We start from the raw sequence: 14,826 nt of genomic DNA, 5'->3' as shown, positions 1-14,826 counted from the left end.
TCAACAAACATTTACAATAATTTTTTTTTATTTTTGAATTACTTATTAATAAAAAGTTTATGTAGTAAATTTTTTTGAAGGATATTCATTTATAAAGTTATTAATTCCGTCCAGTATCATCTAAATTCTTAATATGTGTGCAATATACAAAAAGTTTGGCATAAAGCAAAGTATCAATGGCTACCAAATTTGACATAAATGAAACATTAAAAATCAATAAGAACATGCATACATCTTTGAAAGTAAAAGTGTCTAATAATTATCGACATAATTCATCAGGTGCTGGTAACAAATTTTGCTGCATTTTTATTTTTCCAGTTTGTTAGGCTTCTGACTGTGTTATTTTGATGAATGAGAACAGCATTCCAATATTGCATTTATGATTTTTAGTCAGCTTTAAATATTCTAAAAAGTGTTACATAGCTGTGATTTACCTCCCTTTGTTTATGGTTTTTGTGGTCTTTAGAACTACGGTGATGATTTAACCCTGTGACTTATTTTTAGTATTGGACATTTGCATGCATGGTTTGTTTCACAACAACTTGACCAAAAACAAAGATTAATTGTTGGCCAGACTGATGTAAAATTATTGGTTCAACATAAACCTTCATTTTCCAACTACATGTATACAGTATGTCCACTTAATTCCCATGAAGTGCATGATGGTTTAATATTTGTTCATGTTATAATATGTGATATGGCATTGTATTTTGATTTACCATGTATGTATTTGTTACATTTAATGTGAATAAGATCCATTTGGGAATTTAAATGAAAATGTGGATCTGAACTCCCTCTGTATTATTTCCTAAGCTTTGTATTGTCAAGAATTACCAGTCTGATTCATTTTGAAAATGATGTAAATTGAAGTGATGGTAAAATTATGCATTCAAAAATCCCATGGATAAATCAATTTAGATGTTGTATTTTGTTCCAACATAATTCAACAGTCCCAGTAATAATATTAAATGAAGTCCCATGAAGAAGCCAAAGACTAAGTATAGTCCCATATGTGTTATTGTGATACTAGTGCTGTTGGTATGTTCTGTACAGAGCTGTACATATTGTTGATGTTTTTTGTACAAATCTGTATATTGTGTCTAGGATCTTCCATTGTAAATTGCTGCATTATTTGTTCATCAGAGGCTTTGTTAGAATGTACAACTGTTCTGGTGTAAATAATGATTTCTTTTTATAAATAAAAACTCGACAAACAGCAGTATTTATCTACTTTTTTTCAAATTAACTATGGAATGCCATGGGATATGAATGTTTGTCTTTGGATTTTGTAGAATGCAAATTTAAGCAATGAAGTCAAGGTCGTTGAGAGTTCAAGGTTAAATGTACAAGCATGTTTCATCAGAAAGTATTGGTCTCTGCAAAATGTATCTGTTATTAAAAAAATGTCATCAAAATAATCTAAATATAAATTCTTCGAAGTTAAGGTAACGTCAGAATATTGTTAAAGTCTGTTAATCGAAGTGTACTTGTGTTAGTGCATAGGCGTCGGAAGCAAATTGAAAGGGGGGGGGGACTAATTGAAAGGGGGGGGGGGCTAAACCAGCGAAAAAAGGTAAGTCCCAATTTTCAATGCCTATATTATGTCTATCTTTGCAAAAAAAAAAAAAAAAATCAAAAAAGCCCCCGGTTCCGACGCCTATGTAGTGTGTAGGAGAAATAATCGAACACTGAGTAAATATAATTGAAAGTGAGGTCGAAAAGACTTCCATCGCAATGGAAAGTTCAAGTTGGATGAAATGGTTTGTAAATATCAGACGAAACTATTTTGGAAGTCTGCTTATCGTTTATAAAAAATGTCATAGAAAATTTTTACTGTCGGTATATAACTATGCATGAATATCGTTATGATTTGCAAGCCTCTAAAATTTTAAACCGTTGATTAATTCTTGATATACACAGCTTTATTTTTTAAAGATAATATAGCAGCATTATGAATACAATATTCATTACGTCTTGTACACTATTTACAATAACAATAAATTGCAGTGTGTTAGAAAATTTCCCATCACAATATTCTTGGTTCAATATTCTTGACCTTTGAGCAAGTTGCTCTAGAACCTAAAGGGGTCTTTTTAATTGTGTAGTGAAAAAAAAATCTGCATGTAGAAATAAGTTTTCATAACATTGGCTTCTGAAAGGGGGCTGGCAACAATTTTCGAGTCAGATTATTTATTTTCATGCCAGTCAAGGACAGATTATTTATTTTCAAGATGATCAAGGACAGATTATTTATTTTCAAGATGATCAAGGACAGATTATTTATTTCCGTCTTCACTGAAAAACATTTGACAAGGGAAAAAAGGAAAATGCCCTAACTCCAAACTTTATTTCGGGGGTGGGGGGGGGGGGTAACACTAGTCAAGGACAGATTATTTATTTTCTTGCACCTCGAGGACAAATTATTTATTTTCTTCCCGATCGAGGACAGATTATTTATAACTTTTTTCGAGGACAGAATATTTATTTCCAAAATCTGTCAGCCCAACCTCTCAAACAAACTCGGAATCAAATGGCCGTCCCCATATAAAAGTTGTTTCATATGTGAAAATAAACATTTTGATCGTGACCTTTGAATGAAAATCTATGGTATTTTATGGAACGCCATAGCTGCCTGAAGGTCATTTTCATATTATATGAGGTGGAATAACCTTTATGCGAAGTGGTGAAGTCGTTATATATAGTGGTAAAATCATTATATTCAATGAAAACTTCATTATATGCAGTGGTTTTATCATCATATACAGTGATAAAATCATTATATTCATTGAAAACTTTATTATATGCAGTGGTTTTATATTTATATACAGTGATAAAATCATTATTTTCATTGATAACTTTATTGTATGCAGTGGTTTTATCATTATATTCAGTGGCAATGTCATTATATGTAGTGGTTAAATAATGTAATGAATTGATAATATCGATACATTATGTTGTAAAATCATTATATGCAGTGGTTTTTCCATTTTATACATTACTGATATCTTTCTGTGATGCGATGAATTCAATATATACAGTACGAACATAATTTGTGTGATAAAGCAATCATTACATTGTATGAAACCCGCTGCATGTGGAGTGCCAAGTTAATTTCATTCAGTGCGACACCTTTACATGAAGTGAAAAATCTATTATGTGCAGTACTAAGATCATTATATTATATAGTAAAATTATTATATATATTCCTTAAATCATGCTTTGCAGTAGTAACATCTTTATATGAGGTGGTTAATTAATTATATGATGTTGTTAATTTGTTATATGATGTGCTCAAATCTTTATATGCATTAGACGTTTCATGTTATGCAGTGGTAACTTCTTTATCATCATCTAAACTGGTCCTTTTATTTAAAAAAATGCGCGGAGTTCCAGTTTAAAGAGTGTTTGAAAATAGGAAACCCGGGCCGTGGCAAATGAAAAGCCGGGACTATTCGAGATTTTTCTAATTTCTGATTCTATTATACAGCTTCCTGATTTTATCAACTGTGCTGAAATTTTAAGACTCATTTTTATAGGTTAATGTGTATTCGCTGTAAAAATTGCATTTAATTTTAAAATACTTAGTAATTTAGATTTTCTTGGCGATTGTTGATTTCCAAGTTCAGTGGTGGATCCAGGAATCTTGAAAAGGGGGGCCCAACAAGTTTTGGGTCGGGGTAGGTAGCCCACAGCCAAACCAAAAAACAATTGATTTATTAAATCTTATGTATATTTTGGACACAAGGGGGGGGGGGGCCCATAGGCCCTTTCTGAATCCGCCCGTGAGGTTGGTAAATCGGGTAGGCAATCAAGTAGACATTTTACTTGTTTTGTTTGTTGTTTTTTGTTTGTTTGTTTGTTTGGTTTTTTTTTTTTTGCCATATTTGACAGAAAGCTAATAAACTTTTAAATTATTCTGATGTTAAAAATTATTCATTCTTTGAAAGGCATTTTTTGAGTGAAATGACACGTTTAAGAAAAACTGGTTCACATAGGCGTCAAAGGTAGACGTAATATAGGCATTGAAAATTCGGGCGTAGGTCTAGCCCCCCCCCCCCCCCCACTTTCTACAGGCACGATTCATTGTAGTGAAAGAAGGGTAATTGGTAGTGTTTAAAAGAATTTGGTACTGAGAGATGTTCGACCAACCCCCCACACCCCCACCCCACCCCACCCACCCACCCACACCCCCGAAATAGGATTTTCGGGTTTGGAGAAAGAACAATTTTCCCCCTTTTTTTTTTGCTTGTCAAGTTTTTTTTCAGGTTTGATTTTTTTTTTCTATTTCAATTAGCCACCCCACTATCAATTTCCTTCCGATGCCAATGGTTCATTAAAATCGGATTTGATCTCCCGGAAGTTAAACATAAAAAATCCGAAATACTTATTCATTATCTACATGCCATTTGATAAAATATAAATAAATTAAAGAATTATCACATATACATGTAATTATAGGACTATTAATGCAAAGCCTTGTGTCAAACTTTAATCACGCGTAAGTTGCTTGGTTTAAGGATATCCGATCCTCAGCCTTGAAGGATAACTCTTAATTTTATCATTTTATTCAAAAAGGCTAAAATGATTTTAATTTGGTTGTTTGTTTGCTGTTTAACGTCCTCTCGAGAATTTTTCACTCATATGGAGACGCTACAATTTGCCAGTGGAGAGCTGCAAATTTTGTCCTATACTCGACACTTACGGCCATTGAGCAGTGAGGGATTTTTTTCGTGCCAACACCTACTGTGGAACGGGACCTCGGTTTATGGCTTTATGCGGTCTCTTACGAAGGATCGGTCTCAACGTCCCACTGTCGGATTCGAACCCGTGACGTAAGGATTAACTCCTTATTCCGCGTCTCTTAGAGCAGACACTCTAATCACCGTGCCACGTTGGCGACGGCAAAGATGAAACTTGAAAATGAAATGTTTTCATGCAGCAATTTTTATTTTAAGCATTTCAATGTGATTTAAGGTTTTCTGAAGTCTTAGAAACAGTCTTATAAATAGTTGATATTAGTAATTTAACATCCCCCCCCCCCCCGAAAAAATTATTAAACAAATTACATATTTAACGTAATCCAGTTTCCTTCCATCTACTAACAAATAGATACAAGTGCACATTTGCATATTATGAAATTAGAAATGATTTATGGTGTTTTGCACCAGGTTCTTCCCGGATGATCGGATCTGGTTTAATAATCCTTTTTTTTTAATGAAAATGTGTATTTTGCATAAAAACAGCATTTTCAAATAAAGAAATAACTATCAAAAAGAAAAGCTTTTTTTTAGTTAAAATACAGTGTTTAACATCGGAATATTTTTTAAGTTTATTAGATTTTTATCAAATATGTCAACAAAAAAAACACACACATAAAATATCGCCAACCCAGTCTACACATTTTACCAACATGGAAATCAACAATCGCCAAAAAAAAAATCTAAAATACTAAGTACTTATAGCACAATGGATAAAATATTAAATCAGAAAATTGAAACTGCCTACCAATTTTACTTGAAACCAAAAATCGTAAAGAAAATCTAAAATACCAAGTATTTAAATACAATTTTTACAGCGAAAACACATTAAAAAAGAGTCTGAAAATTTTAAATCAGAAATTGCATTTTTTAAAAATGTTTTTGCAAGAGGACCAGTTTAGATGATGATAAAGAAGTTACCACTGCATAACATGAAACGACTAATGCATAAAAAGAATTGACCACATCATATAACAAATTAACAACATCATATAATTAATTAACCACCTCATATAAAGATGTTACCACTGCAAAGTATGATTTTAGGAATATATATAATAATTTTTCTATATAATATAATGATCTTAGTACTGCACATAATAGATTTTTCACTTCATGTAAAGGTGTCGCACTGAATGAAATTAACTTGGCACTCCACATGCAGCGGGTTTCATACAATGTAATGATTGCTTTATCACACAAATTATGTTTGTACTGTATATATTCAATTCATCACATCACAGAAAGATATCAGTAATGTATATAATGGAAAAACCACTGCATATAAGGATTTTACAGCATAATGTAACGGTACTATCACTTCATTACATTATTTAACCACTACATATAATGACATTTCCACTGAATATAATGATAAAACCACTGCATATAATGAAGTTATCAATGAATATAATGATTTTATCACTGTATATAATGATTTTATCACTGTATATAAAGATAAAACCACTGCATATAATAAAGTTTTCATTGAATATAATGATTTTACCACTATATATAATGACTTCACCACTTCACATAAAGGTTATACCACCTCATATAAAATGAAAATGACCTTCAGGCAGCTATGGCGTTCCATAGTATTTTCTATATAGCCTTTGTTCAGGTATAAAGTGAAAATGCTCCTTTTAGAACATGTAGAATACCAAAGATGACGGAGAGACATGAGGGGGAACCCTCAGTGATTTACAATCCTTCAGACTCGAGCTCGGTTAAAAATCAATTCCTGCTCAAACCGGTAAAGTACGGGGGGAGGGGAAGGAGAAGATACTTTTGCATGGAAATTTTCACTCCAAGACCGGGCCAGCGGCCCCCGCGTGACTCCTCTACCCCATATATCCTGCACTTTAATTTTGTTGATCCCTCTCAAGTTATTGACCTTATTTCATCCCTCTCCCCACTTCCAAGAAAAAAAATCTGTCAAATATAGGAGTAGGACAGCCCCCCCCCCTTCAATAATTAGGAGTTCCATCATTAAGCTTCTTATTTTTTATGCTTGTCCAAATTTTTCATTTTTTTTTTCTGCTTGCCAATTCCATCCTTAGGAAGTTCAAATTTAATTTAGCCCTAGCTCAAACTGTCTGATAATATCGATCAGTTTTCTTAAAATGTAATAATTAACTACATTATCTTCAGTCAACATATATTGTCCAATATATGGTCTCTGCTACACGTACATGTACATGTACGTATATGGATTGGATCCATTTCAGATTAAGAAATACGATCTTTGTAAAACTGCTAATTGCTGTGACTTTCGACATTTATTTAAACCAATGTATTTGACAGACTAAGATAAACACAAAATATATACCATCCTGAAACTGAAATACGATTTAATAGGACATATACGCAACGTAGTTTTGAACTTTTTTTCTTAATTATTCCCTGTAATTTTAGAATTTTTCTCTTTTTCTTTCTATCTTTCTTTGCTAATATTTGTGTCAAATAATTATGATTTTAAAATTAAGAATATTTTAGAAAACTTATCAGTGGGAAAGGTTTATTTAAAATTCTTGTACACGTACGTTGCGTACTACCTGTAAAAAAATTTAAAAAAGAAAAAAAACTACAACTTTCATGACTAGCGATTTCCGATTTCTATCTTAATCAGTGTGTTTAGACAGACATAGAAAAACACTCAATATACAAATACACCACCCTGAAATAGAGCGCCTATGTAACGAAGTACAGCAAATCAAGCGAGCGATAGGTAGCTTGGTAGACTCTCGAATAATTATTGGTATGGGTTACTTGATAAATAGAAAGTACGAAAATACCAGGAATGCTAGCTTTACCTAATATTTTGTTTGAAAACAGCATGGTGGATTGCGGGAAATGGAGAAATTTTCCAATATTTGCTGAATTTCTACCATAAAGTGTCGGGTTCTTGAGTAAACCATTTGATGTTTAAAGTGTAAACTATCATAACATTTCTGTTTTATAAGACATTTTCAGAAACCTTCCACTTCTCGGAGTATCCATTGTGCAACTGACAGATACAGGTTAGTTTTGGTTTCAACTTTTATTTTGAATAGAATGAATTTTATCTTATTTTACTCAAACATACAGTGTTTGCAATGTTTTTATATAAACTTGGAGTTTTAACATATGTAAATAATGTTTATTTTGGGTATCAGTCTGGTTGATTACTGAAAAAATAATATTGATCGGTTAATTCAGAGACATATAAAAACCATTTTTATATGTCTCTGGTAAATTCATCAACATTGATATGTTAAGGGACCTATATACTAACTAGTTAGTCTATAGGTCCCTGATATGTTTGACGGTGTAACCACAAGGGCGAGCACAGTTGTGAATTTACACAGGAGTAGGCAATTTTATCAGTATAGTAAAAATAAATAAGAAACAGGTTGAGCCTCGTGAAAGAAATAACAGGACGGCACAGGTTTTCCCGACTTTCTTAAATTTGCTATTTCACCAACATTAAACACCAGAAATCACATCATAATATAAACCGTATTTGCAGAAATTTTAGCGAGGATTTAATTATTTGGCATTATTAGCGAGGGTTCTGAGGTGTTAAAATTGAATATCGCTAACATTTTATTCTGTATCAGTTGTTAAAGTTATCTCTCCTGACATTATAAAATCGCTAAAATTACTTCTCGCTAAAAATATATACCAACTTTTTTTTGGATAAATCGCAATTTGCGTCTCGCTAAAATTGCCACTTATACGGCATACAATGGAGGTACAAATGGAAGATTACAATACCACATTTATGATACTCAAAAATGTAAAATATGTACTAACATATCCACTGTTGTCTGAAACTATAGGTGAAAAATATTGAAGAGACAGAAAACCACATGAAGATATAGGTAATGATAAAAATAATAGCAGCATACTGTTGTATAATGTATTTAAAAAAATTGAATTAGATTTTCTCGATGGGCATGTTTTCCCCTGCAGAGTAGAGATATTGAGGGTAAAATACATATCAGATTCACTGGCAAAGAATAAAAAGAAACATATGCACAGATCAGTTGAGGATTAATATGAAATCACTAATTTTTGTGGGGGTTGGGGGTAATTTTTGTTGTGTTTGTGGTATGAAGAGACCAATAAATTTATGTACTCCACAAAATGTAAATGTTGGAATTTGTAACAATACCTGTACAACCATGAAATCAAACCCCCACCAAAGAATATTTTTTCTTTAAACCAATAAAATTTGACCACTCGAAAATAAATGATTTTACAGTATTTATTAGACATGGGATAGTGTAAAGTAAATGTTTTTATATTTTATTTCAAGACATGGCTGCACTGGACTCACTGGCACAATTAAACAGTTTACTGGAAGAGTGGACTCAGAATCAAAACAGCAGCTCCTTCAATGTTATCAACTCACTGCACAGGTAAATTAGCTAAAAAAAAATGTTATACTTTGTCATTTCTGGTAAGTTTTCGACATACTGATTGAATAATTAAGAAAGAAGTTTTCAGTTTTTAGCTCACCTGAGCTGAAAGCTCATGTGAGCTTTTCTGATTGAAAAATTGTCCATTGTTTGTTGTTGTTATTGTCGTTGTTGTAAACTTTTCACATTTTTATCTTCTTCTCCAAAATCACAGGGGCAATTTCAATCAAACTTGGCAAAGAGTATCCTGGGTTAAAAGAATTCAAGTTTTTTTCAAATGAAGATAATTGAGAAAAGGTAAAAATTGGGTTGGGTCATTTAAAAATCTTCTCAAGAACAACAAAGCAGTGATCAGTCATATTTATTTGGAAGCATCATCAGAATGTGTAGATTCAAATCATGACCCCAGAGGATAGATGAGGCTACAATTGGTGATAAAGTTTTACATAAGAATATGTAGGAAAAAAATCTGTTGATAAAGATCAAGAAGGGCCTTGGTAACTCAGGTGAGCAGTGTGGCCCATGGGGCCTCTTGTTGTGAATGTTGCAGGATAACATCCAAGCTTAAAAACCTTTCATGGTAGCTCAGTCGGTAGAGCGCTTGCTCCATGATTGGGAGGTTGTGAGTTCAAATCTCGGTCGCGACTAACCTAAGTCAATAAAAAATGGGTAGCAACTGTTCCTTCGCCATGCGCTCGGTACTTTGAAGTGAAAGTTGCGGGTCCTTCTGATGAGACCTTAAAACGGACGCCCAGTGCCTCGCAGGCATTGGCACGATAAAGATCCCTCACTGCTGAATGGCCCTGAGTGCCGAGTAAGGTAAAAATTTGAATCCCTTCACTGGTATATGGTGACATCTCTATATGAGTGAAAAATTCTTGAATGGGACGTAAAACAACATACAATCAATCAATCCAAGGTTGAAATATGTTGTTTTGAAATATAAAAGCTGTGGCATTAGCCAAGCCTTTCATATTTTATACAACATTTCTCAACCTCGGAGGTTATCCTACATCATTCGTGACAACAAGAACTTTATTTCTATCCTACTAACAACTCTTAAATATGGCTGATTGTTTCTTATACACAAAGAAAGGAATTCGGTCATTATTGCTCATGAGTTTCTTCTCTTTGGAAGATATGGCTGTTCCATGTAACACCAAAGGGTCAACTTGTTTGTGGAGCTTTCATTGGATTTCAGATATCCTTTATCATTTATAAATTTGATAGATATATTGATTAATTTTTATGATTATAAAATATCAAAATCAGTTGTTGATTTTATTGCTTTTGTCATGTTTGTTGTAAAATCATGTTGTGTAAATGTAGGGAGGTCCGTGGAATAGCCACTTTAGCTATAAAAGCAGACAGTTATCAGCTATTTTAGATAATACACAATGTATAGACTGCAGAAGACTAGACATTAATATGGTCCAAATAAGTATTGCATTCTAATGTCCTTTATTTATTTCACCTAAATAGTTTGATATGTGTTTCTGACCTGATAATCTTTTGATGACATTGTGATTTATTGAGCATTTGTTTGATCTCGGCAATAACTGTAGTAGAATAGAAAATATTACCAATGAACTTAATTTAATGTTCAGCATTTGGATTTTAGGTGTTGGAAATTTTTTTCAGTTTTATAATTTTAAATGATCATGATTAGATGTTTTATATACATTTTCTTCACACACATGACAAAATATGCAGTGAAATATTAATGACCTTTTACATTTTAGGATGGCAGAGCTCCTGGAAAGAGAAACAGAGGAATACTATAAGATGGACCCTGACCCGTTTGATGACCGACATCCAGGTCGTGCTGTCCCAACATGTGCACTGGGTCACCTCATGAAAACACTTTTCAAAAACGAAGACTTCATGAGTAAGGTACTGTAAAAGTACATCTTTTATTTAATACAGTGACAGGCATACATTGATATTCAGAAACATGATTTTTTTTTTCACTTTTGATAATTTTTCAAACATCATGTACAGATAACATGATAAGAGCATTTTTTTTACTGTTTGTTCATTTTTTTGGAAGTAGGAGGGGAGAGGGTATTTTTTTTTTAGGCAAGTACATTACAAAGAGTAACTTTGTGATTATACATAGAGGATATTCAATGTTTTTAGATGAATATGGAATTTAATTCATGAGTGGGACAGGATTTTTTTTTTATATTTTCACGAGTGCGAAGCACGCATGAAAATACAAAAAAATCCTGTCTCCCGAGTGAAATAAATTCCACATTCATCTACAAAACATTAAATTTTCCCTTTCCCTATGTCTTTTCGTAACACAGTGTCATAGGCTGTGACGTCATAATTGAGTGGTTGAGATGTCATAGCTAAGTGATTGCGAGATTGAAAAAAGTTGTAAACTTGGATTTTTAACGACATAATTGGAAAAACTTTGGCTGTATAACTATTAGTCTCTGTGAGAATACCATTTTGATATCCTTTCACACTGTGTTAGAATATCATTTTTATTTAGTATATAAATTACAGTATTTCACTGTTGAAAATGTAATAAAGGTTATTATCTTCCTTTAATATTTGGACTGGTGTAGAATTGTATTTTTTTTTACGTTCAAGATTTGAAATTGGCTGTTACAGCACTACTCAGTACGGACTGGTGCAAAATCTAAATAAAAATTTAGAATTGGTTTGGATTTTAGCATCCCCCCTCCAAGGCTTTTAATTATTTAAACTAAAGTAAAAAACAAATATACATGTATATATACATAAAGCAATTATTTCAAGGTGATTGAAAAGTCAATTTTTATTAAATAAATGAGGAAAATTGAGGTTTTAAATGTTAATCTTTTTTTATATGAGAGTAGTGAAATGCCATGCAGACAAGTGAAAATTGGACTAGTACTTAAAAAAAGTGGATTTTGAACCCTGGCGTTTATTACATGTAGAAGCTTGTTTGAAATTCTTGCATTTTAGCTGTTTGATGTTCACAGATTTGACAATGTTTACACTGTGTTTTCAGTTGATCAGTACGTATCTGATCAGTAGTAACAGAGATCAGACAGATTTACATATTGCTGCTTCTCGTTTGTTGCTTGACGTCATGCCAGGACTTGAGACCACCACAGTATTTCAAGAAACTGTAAGATTTTTTACAAAACAACATTTTGTATTTAAACAGGTTTTCTTGATATTTTAGTCTTTTGTTGTGAATTTCAATAGATGCACAAAACTGCTAAAATAATGCAATTGTTGGGGTAGGGTGCTTAGGAATCACCATGTCTGTCTGTCTGTTTGTCTTTGTGCATACCTCTAATTGTATGGTTGAAGTCATCTTATAGCTCTGATCATAGCTTACAGCAAATGACATTCAAATCAAACTAAGTCATATGGAACATTTGTGGATGCTTTGTTCATAGCAGTATTTCATACGTACCATTGTTACTGTAAACCAACTTTTATTTGCATACGAGAAATATCCGCGAGTTTTGCGACCTACTTTAACTCACAAATATTTATTGCCACAAACCATTTATTTTGCCTTGTGTTTGTAGAGAATGTTTCCTCAGTTGCAAAAATTAATCATCGCTAATTGATTTTAAATGGACTAATCGTGGATAAAAGATGACGCAAATAAAAGTTGGTTTACAGTATGTTTGCTCCACTGGCTATATACATTCCCTAGAGACAACTTGACAATACAGAAATTTTCAATTGATCAATACTTGGTAGAAGAAAACTTTGCCTCAATATTGTTGAATTCTTGAATTGCATATAACTTACTGTTGAATAGGATGGATTGGTTAGAAGATTATTACACTGGGCAGAAGTTTGCGAGGACCCATTGAGGTCTTATGCCACTGGGCTCTTGGCAGGGGCCATGGAACTAAATGATGTTGCAGACAAGTTCAAAGACTCAAATTCCCATCTGGTAGGTCATACCAAACAAATAAGTTTTACATCTCATGTATCCATTATTTTCAAATTTCAAGCAGGTGTTTTGAGACTTGTATAATGAGTTGATTTACCACTTTAACATGCTCTGCAAACATGAATATAAAATGTATGTCTAAAAAGAACTGAATCTGTTTATGTATGTATTTTAATTTTAAGCATGTGCATGGAGTTTGTTAACTTTGTTGCTTGAAGATTAAGTATATACTGTAAAGCAGCTTTCCTACAAGAGCAAAGAGAAATCATAAAAGTTTGTTGCCATGAGCAAGTTGATGATTTCCACATTTTGATAGGAAACAAATTCAGCATGTTCAGACTGAAGTATCGCTGATGAAATAGTTGTGTATAAATTTTCTCTTATGTTCTCTTTACAAAAAAAGCAAAATCGCTTACAGTATTTGAAAAAATCATAAGGTGTACATGGTTAAATAAATTGGGACCAGTTAATATAAAAATAGGGTATATTTCAGGTCCCCATGATGTTGACTCGCCTACACAAGCTGAAATGTGACTACGAGAAAGAAAATGAAGAAAATACTGCAGTGGAAGATAACCAAAGACATTTTGGAATTTTTGCCAAAGAGTCGGAAAGGTCTCCAGAAAAGAAAATCTCATCAGGAAGTTCTAAAGAGAGTGGAGCTGAAAATTCTCAGGAGTCGAGCTCTCCGATAAAAGGCAGCACAAAGGGGGATAACTCAGGAAAGAATGATAGACGAGAGTCAATGAAGCGTGCACTTTCACCTAGTTACTATAGCGATGACCTGTACAGATTTAAAAAGAAAAGCCGCATAAGGGATGATTCAATAAGTAATTTTCTGTTCTGATAATTCTAAGCTAGATTTTTTTTTTATTATAAACATTGATTATCTATCTATAGCAAGTTAAAGGGAAAAATTAAAGAGGAATAGACAATATTAAGCTAAATTCTAGCAGCACACAAATTATTAAAAGAAAAAATAAACACAATTTTTTGTAATAAAGTCATACTTTAATTCAGTAAGTATGTGATCTGATGAGTTTCATACATGACCTGTTTTATTCCAGCTGAGTTCAGCAACAGTAGCTGGGCAGAGATGAAGTGTTATGTAATAGGAACCTACAGTTTACAGCCTCTCAGTACAGCCATGAAACAGAGGGTTATTCTACAGTATCTCAGACCAATGGCAGAATACCAAGAGGTAAATGCTGACTTTCTTAAATTATTACCCCCTCTATCCCCCCCCCCCCCCCAACACACACCACCACCACCACACCCACCACTTTTCAACTAAGTAAAAACCAATGTTCGTAGTACATTTTCAATGTATGATACAGGTAACTCTTGCTCGAACTTCGATCTCTCGAAGTTCTTGATCGCTCGAAGTGAGTTTCCGGTCCCGAATTTTTCCACTATATAACTAAGCAAATTTACTCTTGATTTCTCGAACTCTTGATCTCTTGAAACCCTTGATCCCTCGAAGTCAAAATGCAGTCCCGCTATGCATATTTTGTTAGAATTTACCCTCGATACCTCGAAGTGGCTATTTGTATACAAGGTTATATAATTACCACCTTTACCTGGACATTTAAATAGCCCCAGGCAGAAGACACGGGTCTCAGGGAACAGGATGTTTATTCGGGTGACACTTATGCTGCAAGGTGATAATTAATCATATTTTGCCTATATGCTATTAAAATAATTATCATCGACTGTCTTACGATAATTAATTTAGAGATGCAGTGTCATT

The 14,826-nt window shown here is 33.0% G+C and overlaps 1 protein-coding gene across 3 annotated transcripts in view; it reads left to right on the top strand.

Moving 5' to 3' along the window:
• The first annotated feature begins 7,585 nt into the window (after positions 1-7,585).
• LOC133195965 (DDB1- and CUL4-associated factor 1-like) overlaps positions 7,586-14,826 on the top strand; it is a 31,172-nt gene continuing 23,931 nt past the window's right edge. For 2 of the 3 annotated variants that reach the window (XM_061331950.1, XM_061331952.1), the window contains exons 1-7: positions 7,586-7,780; positions 9,061-9,163; positions 10,906-11,056; positions 12,168-12,287; positions 12,939-13,076; positions 13,570-13,906; positions 14,144-14,277. In XM_061331950.1, coding sequence (XP_061187934.1) covers positions 9,063-9,163; positions 10,906-11,056; positions 12,168-12,287; positions 12,939-13,076; positions 13,570-13,906; positions 14,144-14,277 — 981 coding nt within the window. In that variant the 5' untranslated portion in view covers positions 7,586-7,780; positions 9,061-9,062. Of the gene's footprint in view, positions 7,781-8,581; positions 8,624-9,060; positions 9,164-10,905; positions 11,057-12,167; positions 12,288-12,938; positions 13,077-13,569; positions 13,907-14,143; positions 14,278-14,826 lie in introns of all 3 variants that reach the window. The other variant, XM_061331951.1, reaches the window with a different exon arrangement.

Source organism: Saccostrea echinata, unplaced genomic scaffold (assembly GCF_033153115.1).
Source record: "Saccostrea echinata isolate AGI-Se365-2 ecotype Australia unplaced genomic scaffold, CSIRO_AGI_Sech_v1 ptg000029l, whole genome shotgun sequence".
NCBI classification, from domain to species: domain Eukaryota; kingdom Metazoa; phylum Mollusca; class Bivalvia; order Ostreida; family Ostreidae; genus Saccostrea; species Saccostrea echinata.
Note: the sequence above shows the minus strand (reverse complement) of the source record. Positions and strands in the feature narration are given on the sequence as shown.